At 41.6% G+C, this 26,648-nt stretch overlaps 1 protein-coding gene across 1 annotated transcript in view; it reads left to right on the plus strand.

Moving 5' to 3' along the window:
* The window catches only part of LOC124803981 (inter-alpha-trypsin inhibitor heavy chain H6-like), a 182,512-nt gene that overhangs the window by 144,094 nt on the left and 11,770 nt on the right, over window positions 1–26,648 (plus strand). The window contains exons 14-16 of the mRNA XM_047264716.1: window positions 9,576–9,617; window positions 14,562–14,674; window positions 22,446–22,585. Of these exons, the coding sequence (XP_047120672.1) occupies window positions 9,576–9,617; window positions 14,562–14,674; window positions 22,446–22,585 (295 nt within the window). The remainder of the gene's footprint in view (window positions 1–9,575; window positions 9,618–14,561; window positions 14,675–22,445; window positions 22,586–26,648) is intronic.

The following is a 26,648-nucleotide window of genomic DNA, read 5'->3' on the forward strand; positions in this document are numbered from 1 at the left end:
TTCTACTCTAGGGGCCCCAGATTCAAAACATTAAGCTTTTCTTGCTTTCTGCCTAGGCCAAGAGACTGATATGGAACGAGGCAGTGTAGTGATTAAGATTATGGGCATGTAACACGGGATGAGTGGTTTTTAAATCTCTGTTCGACCTCCAGTTTGGATTTCAGTGGTTTCACAAAGGCGTTAAATACATGAAGTGACCCGACAAGGCCTCACTAAACAAGAACAAGCTCCCAGGTACATAAATAATAATAACCAATTTGATAACAAAACGGGACACTTCTCACTAAACCACAATGGCTGTAGTCAATTTAGTCACCAGAAAAGTGTCAAATTGTTGGATACCTTTATTACCACTAATAAGTATAAATTTACAGACCGGTAACGGAACATTAATTCTGTGAACTAACAAGTCCAGCTGGACCACTGTTTGGACGGCTGTCCAGAATTCACAGCCACAGAAGAAATCTAAGACCACTAAATACCAAAGGACAATGTCACTGAACGTTAAAACTTTGTCAACTAGAAGTAGGCGACTTTGGTAATGTTTGTATAATAATTCATTACGTCAACAATCACTTAGATGTATAAAAAAATATTTACATTACCGGTTTCGACAAAGATTCACCATTTCCAGATGTGCTTAATCCACAAAAAGTTTCGCACAGATATAACAAATATAAAATCGTTTAATATTCCAATGGATGTACATCATATCATCACATGGAAAAGACATTAGTAGAACTGTTAAATGAATTAATGATGTTCGAAGTCTGTTTTATCCATAGAAAACTTTTTTGTGAATTAAGCACGTTCAGAGTCTTAAATATTTCCGAAAACGGTAATGATAACGCTTTTATGTATCCAAGCGATCGTTGGCGTGACGAATTACTACACAGCCGGTGATAGACTACTGGCGATGGTGTCCAGGATGGTGCGTCGCTTTCAATTGGCTTGGCTGTGGCTTTGCGATGTCCTAAGATATACGTGGCAGAATGATACGGAATGGTGTATTTGTGACCACCTGACGTCATGGATTCAGGTAGGGTCGTGATAGCTGCACCTCCTAAAGTCGATGTGGGCACTCTTGTTCGCGAAATGGGTACCTCTGATCTTACTGGAGGTACCGCATATTCCCATGATTGTTCGTTTCTATCTGACGATACCATAACAGCTATAGCGTCATTCTTCGGCCATGCATATCCAGGGCATTAGGCAGGTGGACTACTAGTTCACCAGGAGAGATGGTTGACCGTCGTGGACAGCTGCTGGAAGCGAAGTGCCTGGATCCTTGCTGTCGACGACCATGGGCATGGGGACGTCGGCTCCGAAGTAGGCCCCAATATGTCCGTCAGTGTCGTGCTGACCGGCTGGCTCCCATTTCGCAAGCACTGCTGCTCCTGCTGCAGTTGTTGGTCGAGTCCAAACGTTGAACGTGGGATATCTGCAACAGTGAAACACGCAGAATCCTCGAGGTCGCAGTTAATTATATATTTGTGGAGCTATGATTGATTCTGCAGCTGAACCTCCACTATACCGTACCATTAGGTGGATGATGTGTGCTGGGACTCATGAAGAAACCATTGCCCACATATTATGTGAGTCGTATAGCGATAGAGGCTGGTACTGAGAGAGGAGAGCTCGTGGGTTACAGGTCTCACGATACAGAGCTGAGATAACTGAAGCCAGCAATGTAGTGTGTCTGTGAGGCTGTTGTTTCTGGAAAATCTTGAATGGCAAAAATCCTCATCGACACTAGCAGATAGGCAGTGCGGATTTTGATGCAAAGTATATTACTGAAGATATCAATGATAAGTTTTTGAATTTCCTCAACCGACCCTCTTCCCCTCTGGCATCATCAGCAGTTGCCAGATTTCCCCACCCCTCTGACATAGGTCACTTACCCTGTGTATAAAATGGTGGGGCGTCGCTGTCGAAATATTGTCGTTGAGCTAAGTATAAATTGGAGGAAAATTCGAAAATCCAAAATGGTGCATTGCCATGTTTGTGGACGAAGACCACTTGTGCTAAATGTAGAATTAAAGATGGCCATTAGATTTTACACTGGTGTCACTTTTGCTAAGTACAGAATCCAAGATGGCCGACCTGGGATACTGGAACAGTCTCTGTGACAGTATACTGCAGCAACCAAGATGCTGATCTACTTAACATGTTTCCCTCAACATATTATTCACTATGATGTGTGTCGCTCTTTGTAGCTGTCAGGTCATTTATAGAATTCCAGAATTTCCACTTTCATGTTACCATTTAAACAGCTGTTGCATCAAGTTTAAGGTTGGCAGACAAAAATTGTCAACACATGTGTCGTCCCGCTTCGTGCTTTTTCAGTACCAAAATTGTAAACCTACCTTTCCCCGTAAGTTTACACGACAGCCCTTGTGATCTTATAGTTCAAACTAGTTATTTTGGAGCTTAATTTAAAACTATGTATCTATAAGCGTACTAACCTGTCCTATGTCCACTAATGCTATGTTTAAGCACTATTTATCTCACATTAAGATTTTAAGCAACACCCCTTTTCTAATTTGACATCACAGTTTAAGCAATTAATTTCAAATAGAAGAGCCAACAGCTCACTAGCCTTAAATAGCGGAAAAATTCCCAAAATTAACTTCTTCTAAGTTCAGAAATGACGATAAATTGAAAATAACTCAATCTAAGCTCAACATGACGAAAGGTCACTGATTTCCACAATTATAGAGCAGCACTTGTTGGGAGCCCACCAGGTATTAGAACTATAAAGCCCTTTCAGAGAGAATTTTCACTTTGCAGCAGAGTGAGTGGTGATATGAAACTTCCTGGTAGATTAAAATTATGTGTCGGACTGAGACTCGAAATCTGAACCCAGTACTAAGGACGTAAGTTCGAGTCTCAGTCTGGCACACAGATATAATCTATAGGGGGCGTTATAGAGCACTTATCCTGATTTTAAATCCGTTAACTCCCTACGGAAACCTCTATAATAGTCAAACATTGATTACTGTCCTGTGGGGGTCATCAAAAAGTGTCAGCATGCGAACCATTCAACGAAACATCATCGATATGGGCTTCCGCAGCCGAACGAGCACTCGTGTACCCTTGATGACTGCACGACGAAATGCTTTACGACTCCCCTTGGCCCGTCAACAACGACTTTGGACTGTTGATCTCTAGAAACATGTTGCCTGGTTGGACGAGTCTCGTTTCAAATTGTGTCGAGAGGATGGACGTGTACAGGTATGAATCCATGGACCCTGCATTTTAGCAGGGGACTGTTGACGTTGCTGGATGCTCTGTAATGGTGTGGGGCCTATGCAGTTTTAGTGATATGGTACCACTGATACGTCTAAATACGACTCTGACAGATGAAGCGTATGTAAGCATCCTGTCTGATCACCTGCAGTCATTCATATCCATTGTGCATTCCGACGGACTGGGGCAACTCCAGAGGACAATGCAACACCCCACACGTCCAGAAATGCTACAGAGTGCCTCCAGGAACACTCTTATGAGTTTAAACACTTCCGCTGGCCACCATACTACACAGACATGAACAATATTGAGCATATCTGGGACACCTTGTAACGTGCTATTGAGGAAATCTTCCGTCGTACTCTTACGGATTTATGGACATCCTTGCAGGATTCATGGTGTCAGTTTCCTCCAGCACTACTTCAGACATTCGTGGAGTCTGTGGAATGTCGTGTTTCGGTACTTCTGGGAGCTCCCGGTGGTCCTAAATGATATTAGGCATGTTTACAAGTTTCATTAGCTCTTCAGTGTAGAAATTTTTTTTAACATATTCGAAGAATGAGATTTCGTAAGGAAAAACAAAGAGATTTTAATATAATTGTCCTTTCTGTCATTTCATTTGCAACCTTCTATCAATTTTTTTCATTTCTCTAATTAATTTGTAAGTTACTTTAAACATGTTTTGTATTATTTGCGCTTAATTTTATAAATATTTGCAGGCCATTTGAGTTACAGTTTTTCGAATATTTTAGGTGATAAAAATTAGTGATTTATGCAAATATCTGCAACATCCCAGCTAGGGTGCTACCCGTTGCCAACCCATCTTTCTGTCTGTATATTTTGTTATTACAACTGAAGTAATTGTATGACAGTACCAAGGTGAGCACACAGCCACGGGCTCAAAATGTCAGTTTTTGACAAAATAGCACTATATTAATGGAGCTACTAGATTCCCAAGTTCATGTGACACTAGCTCACCACAAATTCTTCAGTTCCCTCACAAGGAATTGCTAAACACACTGGGAATGGATAGTACAACTCTTCTTCCAGATGGTTGTTTTCAGTGCACAAATTCGTAGTGTAAGCAATCGTATGCTGATTCATTGGTGCCATATATGATATTAACCCATGAACCCAATGAGGCTCTGCAAACTGATCTCAACTCAGTAACCCTCTTGTACGCGTGTCTTCCGCTCACTTCACACTTTCAACAAACAGTGCGCTCCTGAGTGACCTTGAGGGATAATTACCAGGTGTTGTCCATACACGTCTGATATTTTTTTAAGCTAACAATCACACAATCACATCAACAGCAAAATCATCCACTGCAAGAGATATGTTGATGACACACATGGTACCAATGAGGAAATAGACACATTAACAACAAATATGAGTAGCAAGCACAAAAACATTAAATTCACCGCTAAACACGAGACCAGCAACAGCATCAATTTCTTAGACGTAAAAACCACCAATAAAACCATAAACAAGATTTTGAGATTTATAGAAAACCAACATCCACTGATGTATGTATCAACAGCTCATCTTTTCATCCAAACCAGCATAAGATGGGTTATTTTAGATCCACATTGAATTGGCTACTCAGAATTCCACTTGAACCTGTTCAAAAATAAAGACAAATCGGTATATTAAAACAATAGCCTCAAACAATGGATACAGCCCTCTCATGATAGACAAACTATCACAAAAAATAAGCTTCTACACAAACAACAAACTCCAGCAGTTAGCAGTTCACAACTTAAAGAATAACAACCTCCCGAACAAAAAATCTGGAATATACAAACTCAACTGCCAAAGTTGCCCAACTTCCTATACAAGACAAGCTGATAGAAGCATTGAGACTCGGTTCAAAGAGCACATAGATCCCATACGTTTGAACAACATTTCAAAATCCACATTTTCCATGCACACAAGTACTAACAGTCATGGAATAAAGAGAATTGAAGACCATGTACAAGTATTCTACCATTCTGAGAAAGATAGTTTTATGAACCTGCTCTGAAGAGATTGAAATATATGTACATAAAAGTAAATGACGATAAAATGTCCTCAGTGAACAAACTGAGGTAGCCAATGCAGCCTTTCTTCAAAATTTCGTTCATCTGGTTTCTAATTTAAAGTAATAATAATAAAAAATAATGAAATATCCATTGTTGTAACATTTATATTTGCATATCCGTCCCAAACCATTTACCGTCGTTTCGGTGTATGCCATAATATTTACATAATATGTCAATAGTTGTAATATTTATGTAAATCTGGCCCTTATCATTTACTTTGATTCCAATGAATACCATAATATTTACGGAATATCACTGCAGTAACACTTTATAAGTGTTTTATTTATTTATCTTAATTTTAATCGGCTTTCTTTCAATATAAATAGTAAGTAATGTAACATTAGCAATTTACAAATTTCTGCTGTCACATACATGTATATAACGGAATATCTCTGAGAGTGGATGTCTTTGGCATCGTTATGGTTGTAATATCGCCATCTTTGTATACATACCTCCATGTGATGAAACGTCTGAGTGTGTAAGTGGTGCTTTAGATTATGTGCATACATATACACAAAAAGTACATGATACTGTTTTCGCTGCTGCTAGATCATAAGCAGTCTGCACTGGAACATAATGGTGTGGATTTTTCACCGTAAGTAACAGAAACATCTTTCCTTTAATAATTCGTCATTTCACTTAAAATCATTGTGAAGCACAATTACGATTAAAAAGACGTTGTAACACATCTTGTTTTGGTTTAGGGCACCACCACCCCAAGGAAATTCTGTCAGTTGGCGAAGAAAAAGGCGAAAGCTAATGTAAAACGTGAACTAGCCGATGAAAATGATCTCTCGGTTCGAAACCGGTATCGGCGCTATCTCAATAAATTGTAAAATGTGGCTGGTTGCTACTATGTTCTATTTCAGAGTCAACCTGTACCATTAATATAGTTTTAATCTGATGATAAGACGAATAATGCGACTTCAGCATTCGGGTGTAGAATAAGGCAATACAACTTCCTGGCAGATTAAAACTGTGTGCCCGACCGAGACTCGAACTCGGGACCTTTGCCTCATTCTGGAAACATTCCCCAGGCTGTGGCTAAGCCATGTCTCCACAGTATCCTTTCTTTCAGGAGTGCTAGTTCTGCAAGGTTCGTAGGAGAGCTTCTGTAAAGATTGGAAGGTAGGAGACGAGATACTGGCAGAAGTATAGCTGTGAGGACCGGTCGTGAGTCGTGCTTCGGTAGCTCAGATGGTAGAGCACTTGCCCGCGAAAGGCAAAGGTCCCAAGTTCGAGTCTCGGTCAAGCACACAGTTTTAATCTGGCAGGAAGTTTCATAACAGCACACACTCCGCTGCAGAGTGAAAATCTCATTCTCATCAAGGCAATACACTTCATCACCTCAGTAAGGCTACAAAAATCTCGTTAATGCCTGTCACCTGAAATTCCAACATCAATGAAATGCTGTTCCAGGTGAGGTATACAGGTACCGACAGTTACGCTTTGTTGTCAAATGCGGAAAATGGGAATGGCGGTGCGGCATGAGTCGGTGTGGGGAAAGACGATGGCAGACCTATGGCGCCGTGGTGGTTGGGGCAATCGTTTGAAACAAAGGTTTTTGTGAAGGCTGTAATCTTATGAGCAAATGGGTGGTTACGTCTATGTTGACAGAAAACATACTGAAATGAACAGTGTTAGTACACCACATGTGGGCAAATTTGTCTAAAGAACACCATCTAACATGGGAACTGTGGAAATTTAGGGAGAAATTCACCAAAAATCTCGTCGCCAATGACTGAAGGTGCCTGACAAGGGCTCATTTAGCAAGAACAATCTCCTAGGTAGGCAAATAACAATAAACACGCTATTAGTAATAACGTAAAAGAGACTTTTCCCATGAAACCACAAGGGCAAACGATAATTTCGTCATAGAGACACTGCAAAACTTCTTCGATCAATCGGTAATTTCTCAGATTACATTCACAGAAAAGGTCTGAGCCCACTGGATACCAAATCATGATGAGAACGTCCGTTGCTCGCGGTGGACTGCTGGTGCCACATGTGGGCTCCGAAAGTGATGGTGTCCACGACAGTGCGTCAGCTTCAGCTGGCTTGGCTCCAGCCATACTGAATCAATACAGTCGTGGAGGAAGGATATAGCTCGGGCTACTTGGGGCCAGGAAACATCGCAGATACAAGCAGGGCCGCAACAGGCGTGCCCCCTAATGGCAATGTGGAAGGGGCCTATTTGCGAAGCTGTCGTCTTTGGTCGTGGCCTTGGCTGCCGGTGTTTACCACGACAGCAAGCCGCTGTCGTCGTCACTCTTTGGAACTGTTAAATGCTAATCCTGATTGCTTCTTCCTTCCTTTTGAATTTCGTGCGGACTTCCTTTTGACTTTTATGCTATTGACAAATGCATTTACACTGCTCAAAGGCATACCGAGGCATATCTACAGCGAAACTCAGTGTCAGTTGAAAATAATACTGTAACCCACCAAAAGAGCTCAGAGGGATGCAAATATAAGTTCAGTTACATGTCAATAATATCATGGGTTAGGAAACGTTCTAGTAATGAGATACCACACGGTACACATAGCAAAGAAGAACAGAAACTATCGTCCTTAACCAGACAATTGCTCGATGTCCTAAGTTTATTTCAATGCGGAAAATTTCATTATGGAAGACACCTTCAGGACCAAGTGGGAATGTTGACATGTTTTAGTGCGTCGGTGAGCTATTCCTGTCGTGAAGTAGCTACAGGTAAGTCATCTAGGACAGTTCAAGTCTTGGAGCAGAAAAATTTAAGTCACTATCAGTCCACTGATTCATCTCCAAATTAGCAAAGTAAAATTTAATTAACCACATAATATTTGATGAGAAAAATGAAGAACCAGATCAAAAAATGCTGGAAAGTAATTATTATGTGACACTCTGACATTATGTGGGACGTTTTTACATGAGCAGACAGTAGTTGTGTGATTTAAACATTTTATAGCAGACTGAAAGCCGTGTAACTGGATACTTTGTGCCTCCAGCCTATAGGACGAGAAACAATTGCTGTACATTGGCCTCGGGCACTTGACACATAGAGGTCGAAAGAAAAATGGCAGCACTGCCACAGAAGAGAAAGATTTCGACGAATATACAGATGTTTCCCAGATTAGTGGGATACGCAAGTTGTCGAGCTACGGCCACAGAATGGCTAGCTAGCAACGAAGAGTGCATGGAAATCAACACCCCAGAAGAGCTCGTCGCAAAATATTTTCAGGATATCTTCGACAATTCAACTTTATAGCAATGTAGGATGCAGAATTAGGCTGAGTTGATCCACTTAAATGGTTTGCTGTAAAAATGTAATACGAGAAAATAAGAGTCTTTGACATGTTTTCTTTCATTTTTGTTGATGCCTAGTTTATAGTTATTGATCTATTTTACGGAACAGAAGTTCGTTCATGTTCTCCGTTAGTTAACAAAATTTAAAGCACTTACTCTATTGATGTAATGATTAAAAGCACTGCCCAATACAATACAAATATCATTACCTTACTGCAGTCCTATTTCTGAAGTGCAGCTTTTTATCTTGACAACTTAATGGAGTTACAAAACATCTGTAGTGACTGAGTTAATAATCCAGTTTCCTACAGTAAAAATAACAAAGAATCGTGTGTAACGAAACCACACTAGGGTAGAAATTTAATGCTTGCCTAGCTTTGACAGTTTAATTCAACAGTTATCTTGAGTTAATTTAACTATTCATAGAGTTCTTTAAGGTAACGAGGATCAACTGGGGCAAATTAGTTTGTGTTAAATGTGCACATGTTCGCTCTCTCTTTGGAGATTGGCTGCCGTTTTATAGGCGTAGCTCCACAAGAGTGCATTTTCGACCTACGATTATGTTGCTCGATTAGATGTCCCCTATTCTGCCCATCCTACTCTCAACCTTATATTCTGGTATCTTTCTAGGCATCCACTATTAAAAATAGAAGAAGTAAGAAAGCTAGTCAAGGAGATAAAAATTAAAGTCTGCATTCTGAAAAGTGTCAAAGATGTAAGCTATAACAGAGCAAAGCAACTATTTTATTTCAGTGCACGATGTGTATTAGAAGGGACGATCAAAAATTTCTCGTTCGAAGGCCACACTAATTATTTCTCTGCATGTCGGTGCTTACACACCCACATCGGAGTCGCACTGGGTGGCATTTAAGCTGTCCCAACGCCCTCAAGCGGAAACTTTTTGATACACCTTATAGAATAAACTACTCTCGATCTGGTTCTAATGTCATTTCCATTTGTTTCAGAGCCCAGTCTAGATTTCGATATCACCGTAGTGGCCACAACAGGTAAGGGTTTCAGAAAAGACTTGCTCGTGCACCCGCTGCTCTAAATAACCCTAAATATTTTCTGTAGTATTAATCCTTTAAGTAAAAAAATTTTCATCCAACATAACAGTCAGAGGGTACATGTCAGAATGTGTTCCAAAGAGCAGTATCAAATAGAACTGCTCAATTTATTATCTACACTACTGGCCATTAAAATTGCTACACCAAGAAGAAATGCAGATGATAAATTGGCATTCATTGGACAAATATATTATACTATAACTGAGATGTGATTACATTTTCATGCAATTTGGGTTCATAAATCCTGAGAAATCAGTAACCAGAACAATCACCTCTGCCCGTAATAACGGCCTTGATACGCCTGGGCATTGAGTCAAACAGAGCTTGGATGTGTATTGTCACGAGCCAGTTGCTCGGCCACCATTGACAAGACGTTTTCAATTGCTGAGAGATCTGGAGAATGTGCTGACCAGGGCAGCAGACGAACATTTTCTGTATCCAGAAAGGCCCGTACAGGACCTGCAACATGCGGTCGTGCATTTCCTACTAAAATGTAGGGTTACTCAGGGATCGAATGAAGGGTAGAGCCACGGGTCGTAACACATCTGAAATGTAATGTCCACTGTTCAAAGTGCCGTCAATGCGAACAAGACACGACCGAGGCGTGTAACCAATGGCACCGCATACCATCACGCCGGGTGATACGCCATTACGGCGATGACGAACACACGCTTCCAATGTGCGTTCACCGCGATGTCGCCAAACACGGATGCGACCATCATGCTGCTGTAAACAGAACCTGGATTCATCCGAAAAAATGACGTTTTGCCATTCGTGCACCTAGGTTCGTCGTTGAGTACACCATCGCAGGCGCTCCTGTCTGTGATGCAGCGTCAAGGGTAACCGCAGCCATGGCCTCCGAGCTCATAGTCCATGCTGCTGCAAACGTCGTCGAACTGTTCGTGCAGATCGTTGTTGTCTTGCAAACGTCCCCATCTGTTGACTCTCTGAAAAGCTAATCATATGCATATCACAGCATCTCCTTCCTATCGGTTAAATTTCGCGTCGGTAGCACGTCATCTTCGTGGTGTAGCAATTTTAATGGCCAGTAGCGTACTTCTACGACAATCATGAATTATAGAGTGGTGAATATTAATACAAAAGAATCAGTAGCTCATAATTGTACATAGTAATTTTACTAGTAAGTTCGAAAAGAATCTACAGGAAATTATCAATTTCGACTTCTGCTGGTACACATATGTCCACAGAAGGACGACAGTCCCCAAAAGATTGGGGTTCAACTTTAGACCATGCATACAAATCCACATTTTCAGCCTCACCATTAACAGAGTGCGTTTCGCGGCTTGTTTTAAAAGCTGCTTAGAGCACATGCAAACAGCCTACCCAACCTGCTGCCTGTGTACCAAACGTTGGACCCACTGTTCGACTTGGCACTTTGTTATTCAGACTTCCGTCAGTTACTGTAGAAGTGTTTGAAATTGTGGAAATGTGAGTAGGTAAACCTTCTGCATCAATGTTTAGGTTTTCCATGATTCCCCTAAGTCGTTTCAGGCAGACACAACGATGGTTCCTTTGAAAGGACACTGCCGATTTCCCTCCCCATCCTTCCCTAATCTGAGTTTGTGGACCGTCTCTAATGAGCTCGCTGTCGACTGGACGTTAAACACTAATTTACTCCTCCTCTCCCAGCCAATGGCCGAACTTTATCTGCCACGCAGCTCCTCCATCTCCTTGACATCATTCAATAGGCAAAAGAAACATTCACAAATGCCAATAAGATCCCTCTGATTCTAAACACCAAACAAAAAAGTAAATAACATACCAGTTACATTCAAGAGTGTGCATAAACTAGTCGTGTTCCATATTTTGAGTAATCATACTATATGTTCACTGTCAGCAAAAATGTTTTATATTATCTCTAATGTTTGCGAAAATATTTATGAAAATATTTATTTCTACATTTGAAGAAGCATTTCTCAGCATATAACCAGTAAAGTAGGCTGTAACTGAGAGCTGAATTCACGACAATGTGTTTGCTGACATGTACGGTGCAGAACAAAACTAGTTTTAAGTATGATTAAAAATATCTCCCATACTGATTTTAAACTTTATAATGTACTAAATGTTACTGTGAACTGAACTTAAGATACCAGAACACAAAAATCCACATGAGACAAATACTAGCGGACGGGAAACCAGAAATGTAGACGAGCGGCTCTAAGCCTATCGGTAAATATTCTTACCATTTCTGACTTGTTCACTGATAACTCACGCCTAATAACTTAGGCACATAAGAATTTTATTCATATTTATTAGAGAGACTGTTGTGGAAATATTAATACCAATAATATGAATCGTCTTTACTAAATTAAGTAATACACAGCATGTAACCCAGTAGTATATACACTGAGGTGGCAAAACTCATCAAATACCTTCTAATATAGTGTCAGACCTCCTATCGTCCGGCGTAGAGCAGAGTGTTGACGTGGCGTGGACTCAATAAGTCGTTGGACGTCCCATGAAGAAATATTGAGCCATGTTGCCTCTATAGACGTCCATAATTGCAAAAGTGTTGCCGGTGCATGATTTTGTACACGAACTGACTTCTACGTTATCTCCCATACATGGTCGAAGGGATTCATATCGGGCGACATGGGTGGCCATATCATTCGCGGTAACTGCCCAGAAAGTTGCTTAAACCACACACGAATAACTATGGCCCGGTGAAATCGTTGTTTGAGAACATGAAGTCTGTAAGCGCATATGGTCTCCAAATATCCGAACATAACCATTTCCAGTCAATGAGCGGTTCCTCTGGGCCAGAGGACCCAGTGAGAAAGCATACACCACCACCAGGTGCACGGTGCGTTGTTGACGGTTCCATGGTTTCTTGAGGTCTGCACCACACTCGAACCCTACCATCAGCTCTTAACAACTGAAATCAGGACCCCTCTGACACGGCCAAGTTTTTCCACTCATTTATTTCTGTGGCTATTTAATGCACTGTTGCTTTTCTATAAGTGCTGACAACTCTAAGCAAAAGCCGCTGCTCTCGGTCGTTTAGTGAAGGCGTGCGGCCAATGTGTTGTCCATGGTGAGAGGTAATAGCAGAAATATGGTATTCTGGCCACTCTCTTGACACTGTAGACCTCGCAATATTGAATTACCAACCGATCTCCGAAATAAAATTTTCCACACGTCTAGCTCCAAATACCTATCTGCGTTCAAAGTCTGTTAATTCCCGTCCTGCGGCCACAGTCACGTCGGGAACTTTTCACATGAATCACCTAAGTACAGAAGACAGCTCCGCCAATGCGTTGCCCTTTTATACCTTGTGTACGTGATATTACCGCCACCAGTATTTGTGCATATCGCTAACCACTTGCATTTGTCATCTCAATGTATATTTACCACTACCACATAAAGGATTAAGACAGCCAGTCGAGGTGGGGTAGAGTGCCTGGGTGTTCGCCAGATCACGAAAATACCCTTCCAGCTCTGTGATTATAACTGTTATCATCTTGGAAGTGCGCACAGCAAACTCAGAGCAACGCCTTGTCACCAGTAAGACTGAAATAAACATTCTGCCTCATTTTCACGGCAACCTGAAGAAGTGGGTCCGAGTGGTAGTACTAGAAATACCTCCAAATTTTCACAGAACCACCTCCACATCTGGAGGTTAAACGCTACAGTGACCCGTTGGTGCACACCACGAGGCAAGATCACCACTCGTCGAACCACACTTCGCGTTTAAAATCAACTTTTTGCCGTATTTTGTGTTGTTTAGTGCAGTCTTATGTGTCACTATGAACAAAGGCCTTTTGCGAAGCAATCTGCTTCTGATGCCCTTCGCATCCAGTTCCCATCGCAATGTTTGCTCGGAAACTAATTGACATGGACCTGTATTTAAAATCAGTTATTATTATCGGATTTGAATGAGACAAAAAGTTCCCTGTCGGTTGCGATATTTTTATGACCAGTGTACAGACACACTGTTATGTGTCTACATCATTCCTTGTAGACGAAAGTAAAACTTCCATAGTTTTCCTTAACTGACGTGGCTATCTTGTGTCACAGTTCTCCCAAAGTTGTTGAAAACGGAAGCACGTAAACAGAGTGTTTGACAAAACGGCACGAAAAAAAAAGAAAAAAGACTTAGCATGAGATCATGTGACTTAGAAGGCCAGTGATGCAATGCGATATCCATGTACCGACACGGGAGGTTCGACATTTAGGCAGGTTATTGTTAAGAATTATCGGTTCTTATGGTCTAGCGGTAACCGAGAGCTAAGCGGATCGAATTCCTATCAAACCACGGAAATTTCCAGTCTTTAACCTAGCCTTCACCGTTTAACGACCTGAGGAATCGCCAGAAATGACACGTGGTTCGGGTTGCGCGTTAAAGTGTAGGTTTCCCTACCCCACAGTAGGGACACGGACGTCGCCGAAGTGGTGTCCAGTTGAAATACTTGCAACCAACCATCAAGCCACTCTGAATTATTGTTATTGCTAAGAAATGCCTTCACAAGCAACGGCGGGTCGAAAACTGAAATATTCGGCACGTTCTAGCAGTTGCGCCGGAGATACCTACACATGAATCGGTACTTATATAATCTTTTAGTTTCGATGTGCAAGTTTAAATTTGTCTGAAGTTTCCATCTTCATTTATTTAGAAGTTATTTTCTTGTGACTCTGAATCACTCTTCGAAATACACTGCTTTTTCAAGGCACAGTATGTTGGTTATGCCGCTGAAATCATGCCCCTTACCTCTGTGGTGCGAAGTGTTGGACCAACAGTAAAAGAAATCAAATATCTTGGTCAGTCACCAACAGTGAAACAACATAGTGGTTAAGAAATACAATAATACGGAAATATGCATGAAGCATCACATATTCTGGCATTCGCTTTGTGGTCTTTTGCAGAGGTCGTGCCAACGCTGGGGGACATCACGTGGCTGGGTCCACTTCGGAACGGATCTCAGATCACACTGAATATTAACGGCACCGACCAACACTTCCAGCTCGCTGAGAACCAGGTAAGTCCTCACTAGCTGTGCGTTGTCTTAGCAAGAGTGCTACCGCTGGCGCAGATGTGTAGTACCTCTGCAGCGAACCAGTCCCCTGTTGTAAATACGGTGCTCAGTTTTCGAGGGAACAGATCTGTGACAGGCTTCGTACCTGCACTGCTGCTACAGCTACTGTTACGAACGTTTCAGGTTTTTCTTGATAGCGCCGTAGTATGGAAATACGCAAGAGACGGTATGGAACAAAATGGTAGTTCCAAATGGAGAAAGATTCAATGAGCTTGATTAATAGCACGTCCCTTCTAATCCACTGATTGCCTTCTCTTTCTTTTGTAATTTGGGTGTTCATGAGACTAAAGTAAAAACATTTTTATGTTGACGGAAAGTATAGAAATATGCTCCTCCTATAAAGGAAATGGACACTTGTAATAACATATTGTGGGAAACTTAACTGCATTTCCCTTTAGCTCAGAACAGATGCTGCTTTATTGTACAGACTGTCTAAAATTACTAACTCCACACTGCGTATGCATGTTGTATGGAAATGAAGGCGAACATATATTGGTGCTTGAACTCGCATCCGATAATACACGAATGCAAGCTTTCACTGATGTGTTTTCTTTCAACCTGAACGCAGAGGGAACGCTGTCGGCACCTGACGAAGTGTTTTCGATGGAAAAGAAGGAAAAATATATTAACTTGGTGCAAAGCTTAAATGAGAGTTTCAATCAATACTGTCAGAACAGAAGCAAGCACTAAACGAAGTCTGCCACGTAAACTGCAATCAATAAGAAAAACCGTCTGAAAACTGCCAAGAAAGCTTTTCCGTTAGAGACTCAAACAGAATTGACACTGGAAATGATCTTGACGTATCAAAAAAGGGGTAGCAAGGGATCTTCAGGTAACAAATTATTCCTGCTATGTGCAATGAATTTTATCATCACGGTACCCCGTGTCGTTAATTTCTATTGCGCAATCTCTGGTAGAAATCACGAATTATCCTCACTCATTTTCAAATAATGTATACACGAATATTCGTTTTCTAGAAGACGTTCACGTTGCAGAAATGTCCAGTTTCCATTTTCCTCCCGTTTTCTCATCCATTTTATCAATCACAATGACCGATTTCTTTATTTTGCGTAGTACCTGCGGAGGCATATACTGCAGTGGCTGTAATTAAAGTATGAACAGCCGATTTTGTTTTAGCTCTTGACGCTATAATACCTTGATATCTCTAGACGCTATAATACCTTGATACCAGTATTAATATGTGCCTTGTTGTGCGTCCAAACGGAACTTCTTCCCATTTCCTTTGGTGGGTCTTGTGATGCCCACTTTATGGAACGCTTAAATAGGTACCAAGTGCACGCCAAATTACGGGCACATTTCCATAGTGATGCACGTAACTATGCAAGTCACAACGTGATCAGTCATGGTCCTCGGCCAGTATCCACACGGCCCGGTACTACATTCTGTCTCACTATTCACTCAAACTACCCTATATGCAAGGTAAATAGCGTAAGACGTAATACCATTTTATTTCGTGAACGGCTTAAGATATCAAAACGAGGTTTGCGGCAAATGATAATACACAGATAAGCACATAATTTTGTTGCGTGGTCAATATTCCTAACTCTCGTTTTAACAGAGGTAGCAAAGCAAGTATGGTCTGTAAAACGTAACTGTTCATCTCATTTAACATTGTTCTAAAGTTCGTGAAAAGCTCTATATATCACTGTACTCCTTGTTTTAAGTGCTTTTGAACGAAACCTGATGCACTGAGATATTACCTGACTTTATTTTTGTGAATAAAGTGAAATGTACGGTGAAATTGGCAATACAAGCACGCTAATGGTCCCTCTTCTGGATCTTATAACCTGTTGGGTGTAGATGCATACTTTGATTCGGATGGTAAAGGTGTAGTACAGTCGTATCTACATTTACAATTATACTCCGCAAGCCACCCAACGGTGTGTGGCGGGGGGCACTTAACGTGCCACTGTCGTTACCTCCTTTTCCTGTTCCAGTCGCGTATGGTTCGTGGGAAGAACGACTGCCGGAATGCCTCCGTGGGCGCTCGAATCTCGCTAATGTTACATTCGTGGTCTCCTCGGGAGGTATAAGTAGGGGGAAGAAATATATTCGATACCTCATCCAGAAACGCACCCTCTCGAAACCTGGACAGCAAGCTACACCGCGATGCAGTGCGCCTCTCTTGCAGAGTCTGCCACTTGAGTTTGCTGAACATCTCCGTAACGCTATCACGTTTACCAAATAACCCTGTGACGAAACGCGCCGCTCTTCTTTGAATCTTCTCTATCTCCTCTGTCAACCCGACCTGGTACGGATCTCACACTGATGAGCAATACTCAAGCATAGGTCGAACGAGTGTTTTGTAAGCCACCACCTTTGTTGATGGACTACATTTTCTAAGGACTCTCCCAATGAATCTCAACCTGGCACCCGCCTTAGCAACACTTAATTTTGTATGACCATTCCACTTCAAATCGTTCCGCACGCATACCCCCAGATATTTTACAGAAGTAAATGCTACCAGTATTTGTTCCGCTATCATGTAATCACACAATAAAGGATCCTTCTTTCCATGTATTCGCAATACATTGTTCTGTAACTACTGAATCTGGCCCTCCATAGCCCCTATGTTGATTCCGGTATAGATTTGACATCCTTGGTCCCACACATGGGACTAATTGGGAGATCTTGCTGGCTACTTCAACATCCTCCAACCATTTAAGACAATAACGTGCAGTGTGTGGATGAGTATTGTCCTGTTGAAAGATGGTACCGAAATACAGTTTAATGGTAGGAAACATCGGAGAACGCAGAGCGTCTGTGAGCCACGTCTGTGCCGCCAGAGGTCACTGGGACTACCAGAAGATCAAAAATGTTTCAAATGGCTCTGAGCACTATGGGACTTAACATCTAAGGTCATCAGTCCCCTAGAACTTAGAACTACTTAAACCTAACTAACATAAGGACATCACACACATCCATGCCCGAGGCAGGATTCGAACCTGCGACCTTAGCGGTCGCGCGGTTCCAGACTGAAGCGCCTAGAACCGCTCGGTCACTTCGGACGGCCTACCAGAAGTGACCTGAAGTCGCACCCGATGGCTCGCCACACAATAACACTTGCGGTAATACCGACCTCTCGCTCCAGAACATTGGTAGAATTGATCTATGTCCCTTCGAGGACTTTATAATCTCTGATAATAATCATTCCAGGTAGTGCAGAGCCGAGATTCTTGGTTCAAAATTATTCTACGCCATTAGTCGGAAGTCTATATTTCCGGATGGCATTCAAAACGCAGCTTTCTGTGTTGTGGTGTTAACGGCAGTGTACGCTAGTCACCCAGCTTTATTAACCAGGCTTCTGACAGTGCCCAACAAATTGTGCGGTTTTATTTCAGTGAATCGACAGCTTGTGTCATGATATCATGTGCTGAAGTGAATGGATAACATTGTGTCTAGCGTAAAATACGGCGACCCTTCTTTAATGTGGTCAGAGCTGGTTGACCAGAATCTTGACCATGCCTGTGGTTTCCCTCACGTTAACATTCAGTCCAGCAGCAAGTAATATGCGAGCACCTCAGATACTTAAATAATGCACGAACTGATAGTACTGCCCCATACTGACCAACAGTAATGACCCCGTGGAACTCCGCAAAGTGCTGCTGACGTTTTCTCACACCATCACGAGGTATTCTCCGATGTCGTTCTCACTAACATTCCGGGGCAGCGCACTTTCTCTACTTATTGTTGGTGATTAAAACTGCAGCAGTAGAAAAGATAGCAAAAAATTAAATTTTAATTATTGTGCAATGCAAAATAGTAGAAAGAACATGATTGAGTTTGTAGATGACTGGGTGGCGTAGCGGCTGGTCCCGGCGGAGGCTCGAGTCCTCCCTCGGGCATGGGTGTGTGTGTGTGTGTGTGTGTGTGTGTGTGTCCGTAGGATAATTTACGTTAAGTAGTGTGTAAGCTTAGGGACTGATGACCTTAGCAGTTAAGTCCCCTTAGATTTCACACACATTTGAACATTTTTTGGTGGCGTACAGAGTGCAAAAATTAATATACTGGGCAGCCGCCTTTTGCAGCAACAATGATTCTAACCCCACTGGACATCGAGCAGAACTGAGCTTTGATGACACATACCAGTACGTCATTACAAGCTTCTTCAACGGTGGGCCAGAATTGTTCAAATGTGTGTGAATTCCCAAGGGACCAAACTGCTGAGATCATCGGTCCCTAGACTTACACACTACTCAAAATAACTTACTCTAAGCACAACACACACACCCTTGCCGGAGGGAGGACTCGAACCTCCAGCGGGATGTACCGCGCAATTTGTAACATGGCGCCTCTAACCGCGCGGCCACTCTGCGCGGCTATGCCAGAGTAATCAGACTGTCGGTAACCCATGACGAGATGTTTTTAACGGTTGACAGACCTGTAGAACTTATGGTCTTGCATAAATTTGTTGAATAATAACGTCTGGAGTGCTCGAACGTAGGCCACAAGCAACAGTTTTACCACGTCATAAATGTAACTTAGGCGAACCAGAGGTGGTCGTGTTTTGTACCCACTGGATCTCCATAACATTACGCCGTTCCACGAAATGTGGCAAAATTCGATCTCCTGCCCGGAGACCCCATCAGGGGTGCGTTCATTGTGATGCACGCAGAACTGGAACACGTCCCACGCTTCTCCCTTCCGCCGTGTCAAGGGTAGCCGTCCCTTGGTGGCCCACCATTTACTCAGTAGTGGTCCAGAGGACGTCGCACTTCCTTCGTGGATACTTTTCTTGCAAGTTTACTTTCTGACTCAGGCACATGAAGTGGCTGTACTACCCAACACAGATGAGCGAACATTATGTTTGTGCTACCAGGCACTAGTCGCAAGTGGCAACTGGGATCCTTCATAGCGTTGTGTATCGTCCTCCTCTACTGATCGATTCCATATTCAAAGACATTCGTGGGATCCTGAACAAAGGGAAAAGTAGTGTCGCAGACGTTAAACCACAGTTTCGAAAGCGGGTGATCCTCCGACGGTGGACTACCGACATGCACTGATAGAAATCTCTCTACATTGAAGCATAAATCCATATTTTCACAAGAAAGCAACACTAAAAATCATATTTCTGTATGAGAAACACGCTATCTAATCTTTCCTTATTTACAGAATATAGACGGCGTTATCTACTTTGTGCTATGTTGTGCAGTTGCGCTGTTATCTTAATCATTTGCGTAAACAAGCATGTAGTACAAAAAAATGTTCAGATGTGTATGAATTCCTAAGGGACAAAACTGCTGAAGTCATCGGTCCCTAAACTTACACATTACTTAAGCTAACTTGTGCTAAGAACAACACAAACACCCACGCCCGAGGGAGGATTCGAACCTCCGACGGGAGGGGCCACGAAATCCGTGAAATGACGACTTAGACCACGCGGACACTCCGCGCGGCAAGCGAGTTGTACACTTCACACCAGTTTGGTGTTCGTTGCACGCCACTTTCATGGTGTTGCAAATTTTAATGGCCAGCGGTGTACATTTTGTAAGGCTTGCTAACATAGTCAAATAACGACAACACTAACGTAATGAGGTTGCGGCTGTGACCATCAGAGATCATAGCAACACTAATCATTTGCTCACTTTCTGTCGATATGTACCTGTGTTAAACTGTGCCAACATTGATTCATTTCATCGCGATGCTTAAATTTTCTATCAGTCAATGTCTCTCTCTCTTATCACACTAAAAAGTAGCCTTTACATAGGGGCCAGAGAAATATCCTTGCAACAAAATGAGATATCGTTACAATTTTGGGAGGTAGTGCAACCCATTAATTCTCAACTGATCTCGGTGCGTGTTTTCTAGCAGGTGACCCTGTAGCAATGAATGAAGTAAGATCGTCGTTTCAGCAATGGAAGGCGATATTGAAGTGGTACTGGGCGTATGAAAACATGACGGAGGTCGAACGTAACTCAGCCACCAACACGTACAACAATTTATCGTGTTCTGGATAAATTTGAAGCTGACAGTACTGTTCAGGATGTGCCTAAGGAAAGGTCTGGGTTACCAAAAACATTAACAAGTGCAGCTGCCGTGTTATTATGTTGCAACATTTTGCTAGGTCACCTCAAAAATCTGTGAAGCAGGCTGGACGTGAAGGCGGGTTAAGCCGATCAAGAGTACGACGAGTTCTGAAGGCTGCAAAGTGGAAAGTGTACATTCCAAGATCGCCACACGCTAAGAATGAGGTTAACCCAAATCGAAGGATAGCGTACTGCGATTGTTTTGAAGGCATGCCTCGCGAGGATAAACGGTTCTCAGGGATGATTATCTGGTCTGACGAGATCAATTCAAACTGATTTGCACGGCAAACCGTCACAACTGCTCGTACTGGGCTACTAAAAATACTCATGTTCACCTGGACAAACATGTTAATTTTGCAGGATGTCAATGTGTGGGGTGTTCTGCCATCATGCTGCTTGATTGGTCGATTCTTCTTTGAAGGTAGCGTACCTGGAGAGGTGTATCTTCATATGCTGCATCTTCACCTGCTAACCGAGAGGTATTTGGAAATGAAACAGATTACCTATAACAAGGTGGCGCTCCACCTCACTGCCGTAGAGGCTTCAGAGGCTCTTGGATTAAAATCTATCTGGACGATGAATAGGTCGAATAGTAGCTGTTGAGTACCCTACCACGATCTCCAGACATTACACCTCTTGATTTCTACCTATGGGGGACCTTGAAAAATGAAGTTTATCAACAGAAGCCAGGCGTCGTGTGCGGCTGTCATACTGACAACACTGACAGCCGTAGTTCGGTCAACAATACAGCGGCTCCGATGTTGCTTGGCTGCTAATGGGGGTCACTTTGAACACAGAAAACAGCTGCGATAATGGTGTGAGCAGAAAAAAGAAATTGAAATTTGTTCCACAGCCGGGACTCGCACCCGTGCCTTCTTGTTTACTAGGCAGAATTGCTAACCATTACACCACAGCAGCGCAATAGTGAACAGTGCTACACGAGCTACCCAAGTCAATTGCCCTCCCCAACACAAACTTCAATTCATATCTTCAGTTTATTTTCCTCCTACATTGTCACTATTGATAGGGCTCTCCGGCATTGGAATGACACCCCAGCGTTGGACGTAATGGAAAAGTCCTGTACCATAGGTGATGTTTTAGATCTTATAATTAAAGTTTTCCCTGAGACATTTAAGTCTGATCTTTATCTGCGATAATGATGGAAGCAGAAAAAGAAATTAAAATTTGTGCCACGGCCGGTCTCGAACCCACGTCTTCTTGCTTACTAGGGGTGATAGTCCAGTGCAGGAGAACCCAATGCCCGGGAAAAATAAGCTGAAGAAATGAAGTCTGTATTGGGGAGGATACTCGACGTATGTAGCTCGTGTAGCAATATTTGCAATATAGCTGCGGTGGTGTAATGGTTAACGTTTATGCCTAGTAAGCAAGAAGACCCAAGTTGGACTCCTGGCAGTGGCGTAAATTTTAAGTTCTTAGTTTATCGCAGATAAAGACGAGACTTAAATATCTCACGGAAAACTTTAATTATAAGACCCATAACATAAAAAAACCTCTCCCCTGTTCAAGAACTGTAACGGTATGACATTTTGTTCCATTAACATTGATTATCAAAGAGTGTACATGTTTTTGGGCCGTTCTGTAAACCTTTACGATACTGGAAAGTCCGAGATGTGGCAGCTGAATGCAGCCTATGGTGTGTGTTCCAGACGGAGGGCAGCTTCCAGAACTGCACCACGCCGCCCGGCGGATCTGGCGTTTGCCGACACCTGGCCGCCTGTATTCTCCCCGAGTTCAAGGAGAGGCTGGACGTATTCCTCTCCGGTTACCTGTGCGTCGTCGAAGATAGGTGAGACAGCCTTTATATACCTGTTGTCTTCAGGACCGAATTAAGACTAATGGGGAGGAGGATTCCTTAACTCTGAAAAATTGCGGGATCTCTAATCAGCATTTTTATGAACCTGTAATTTCACTTCCATATAATATCTGAAATGACGTGTGAGGAAATTTTATTTCACCGATTTGTCCACTAACATGCTGTGTACCTTATTTTATGAAACTATTAATAATAAATAATAAAAACTTCTCAAGTCACTAAAACCACACATGGCAGTTTATTATTAGCTTTGTACATATAAATCTCATCTTCGCCAAACAGAAACAAATTTGTGTTGTTTTGGAAATCAGTCTTATGCAAACACAATTAGTTTATTTTCATATTTACCCAGACATGTTTCAACACCAATGTGTCAACTTCTGTGAGTCAAATTTTTATTTCTGTAAAGTACAATATCACATTTATAACAATTTAACTGCAGCAGGCCCAAGAAATACAATATTTGCAATTTGCTTAGTTTGGTTTAGACACTCACCTTAAAATTACATCGCTTACTGAATTGTATTATCATACATGTATTTTAATGCTCGTTTTCGTCGTTTTTGTGACAGCATGTCGTCTTCAAACTACCCATGAAGAAAATTATAGCGTATTTGTGGAGAGCTGTTTCGAAGGTAGTGGTTATGTACGTTTCTGTACTTACATTTTTCGTCCTGTTTTGTGTCCCTGGTTGGTGTCTCAGTCAACTGCTATTTAGTGCACTGTTTTCACAAATTTCTTCTCTCTGATTCACCTCACATGAACTTACACAAAATGTGGTGAAATGTTATTTGAGCAGACACTTCTGACAACACACTCAGTGTTTCTTATGAGCTGCTTTTGAATATATATATATTCAAAAGCAGCTCATAACAAACACTGAGTGTACATATAACACTGAGTATATATATATATATATATATATATATATATATATATATGTGTGTGTGTGTGTGTGTGTGTGTGTGTGTGTGTGTGTGTGTGTGTGTGTGTGCGCGCGCGAGAGAGAGAAAGAGAGAGAGAGAAAGAAAGAGAGAGAGAGAGAGAGAGAGAGAGAGAGAGAGAGGTAGGGGGAGATGGAAAGAGAGGTGGGGAGGGAACCAAGAAAATAGAAGATTTTTTTTTATTTTTTCTTCCTGTTATGTTTTTGTGGGGAGTCACCTTTGTATAGTTCATGTGTGTAGTTGAGTTTGCTCAGTGGAGTTGTGTTGAGCTTGTGTAGCATGTGTCAAACTTGAGAGTTTGTGTGCTTGGGGGTGGTTGGAGTTTATGTGAATGGTTGTACTTGTGGCTGTAGATTTCCTGAAAATTCCAAAATTATATTTGTTGTGGATTCTGTGTATTGTAATGTCTAATAAATTAAGCTTCATTCCCTGTTCTGTCTCAGTGGTGAATTTTATTTTTGGGTGAACAAAATACATTGCACCAAATAGCCAGAGAGAATGGGTACAACACACAAATGATAAACAAACTAAACAGCAAAATTAAAAAACAAATTTAAATAGAACAAACTATCAACAAATCACCACCAAGAACACAAGATTCAGACAAACACAAGTTGCCAGGTACGCCCTACAAAGAGTACTGCATGGCACATACTAACATACAGTAACAAAATCTTCCACATAGTGGGCAACATACTGAAGAAACAAGGGCTACAAATATCATTCCGCACAAATAATACAGTACAGAAGAATCTAAGATCTAAGAACACTTCTGCAGACAAATTCTCCAAAGCTGGAATGTATCAGTTAACATACAGTTCATGCCAGTCGGTCTACATAGGCCAAACATGCAGAAATTTCAAAACGAGATACTCTGAACACCTGAGAGTCCTAATAGTACATACTCCACTTTTGCAGATCATCTAATACAAGAAAAAGACCACTCAAAAAACATGGAGACTGATCTTAAGTTTCTCAGAGAAAGCAACAGTCTCTAATAAAAACTCGCAATAGAGGAGAACTACCACATACAAAAAGCAAGAATACATGGAAAGAGAGTTCTGAATGAAAATACAACACTGTGCAATAAAACACTGAGGAGAAAATGAAGAGTAATTTCTTAGATATTACCATACACAGAATCAACAACAAATATAATTTGGGAATTTTCAGGAAACCTACAGCCAAAAGTACAACGATCCCCACCAGCTCCAACCATCCCCAAGCACACAAACTCTCACACGCTACACCCGCTCAACATAACTCCACTGGACAAACTCAAATACACACATGAACTATACAAAGGTGACTCCCCACAAAAAACGTAGCAGTAAAAGAAAAAAAGAAACAACTACTGCTTTTATTGGTTCTCACCCCACCCCTCTTTCCATCTCTCTCTCTCTCTCTCTCTCTCTCTCTCTCTCTCTCTCTCTCTCTCTCTCACACACACACTCACACACACACACACACACACACACACACACACACACATTCGAAAGCAGCGCCATAACAAACACAAGACCAACGGTGAAAAAGTGAGCAACAACAATAACATAACACCTCTCACTGAGTGTGTTGTCAGAAGTGTCTGCTCAGATCACATTTCACCACATTTTGTGTAAGAACATTTGAGGTGAAGTAGAGAGAGGAAATTTGTGAAAAACTGAGTGAAAACAGAGCACTAAATAGCACCAACCAGGGACACGAAACAGGACGAAAAATGTAATTACAGAAACGTACATAACCTCTACCCTCGAAACAGCTCTCCACAAATGCGCAATAATTTTCTTCATGGCTAAATTACAGCTGACTTGCTGCCAAAAAAATGACGAAAACGAGCACCAGTATCGATGTATAATAATACAATTCACTTAGCAATGTAATTTTAAGGCGAGTTTCTAAACCAAACGAAAAAATTGCAAATATTGTATTTCTTAGGCCTACAGTAGTTAAATTATTACTAATTTGTTATTGTTCTCCACAGAAATAAAAATTTGACCCACAGAAGATGACTCATTGATGTCGAAACATGTCTGGGTAAATATAAAAATAAACTAATTGTGTTTGCATAAGTCTGATTTCCAAAACAACCCAGTTTTTAAATCGCAAACACGGAAGAACGAAAAGAAGAGCTTCATATCTTAGTAAAATGAGTAGAAAAAAACATTATTAGTCCACTAGCTACGATGGTCACAAGTACATTGAAATCTTATACAGTATATACAGTATATACTGACTTATACAGTATACACTGACTAGTTTGATCTTATTCGTGTTATTATTCCGTAGAAGAGTAGGATATGCACTGTTACAGCTTTGTACCATCTGCAGAATTATCGCCAATGAGACTGACAAATGACTGCTGCTGCAGATGCTGACCTGTGCATACTATGATGAAGTTGATATAACGCACTGAACTTCACGATAATATATTACAAAGACAAAGCTTGCTTGAACTCAAAAATTAATGGCACGAAAGTAAATAAGGTGCGCCAGAACAGTAATTGTAAATGAGTAAGATTGTCACCAGCCTTCATTCAAACAAACAATAGACTAAATTCGTAATAATGCAGAGCAGACTATATTGGGAACATACATGTACATAAAATAACCTCTTTGCAAGACGCCAACTACAACCTATTGGGCGATTTAACAATCTCTCCCGGCTGGACAGACTGGCAGAAAGACTGCTCCCCATCAACTTAAACATGGATCTCTCGCCCAACAGACTGGATAATGAGAAAGATTTGGGCCTCGTAAATGACTCGTGGGTGTCGATTCTTGCAAAATCTTTAACGATTATTGATTGGAGAAGGTCACACATCTGTTGAATTAAAATTTTTGGTCCAAAGTAACCTCGATTTTGTTTGCTCTTCAGCAACACACACGTGGGAAAAGGGAAAGACTCCACATCAATAAGAATAGCAACAACGCAAAACAAACAGAATGAATAATGAATATTGTACACAGGCACGATTTAACGCAAGAGAGCGGTGTGGTGCAAGCAATCATAAAAACAGATGGGCTCGCAGTGTTTGCTCTGATAGATACAGGAAAGGAGATGTAGATTCCACATGAAAGTGCCTATATCC

Source organism: Schistocerca piceifrons, chromosome 1, assembly GCF_021461385.2.
Source record: "Schistocerca piceifrons isolate TAMUIC-IGC-003096 chromosome 1, iqSchPice1.1, whole genome shotgun sequence".
Taxonomy (NCBI): domain Eukaryota; kingdom Metazoa; phylum Arthropoda; class Insecta; order Orthoptera; family Acrididae; genus Schistocerca; species Schistocerca piceifrons.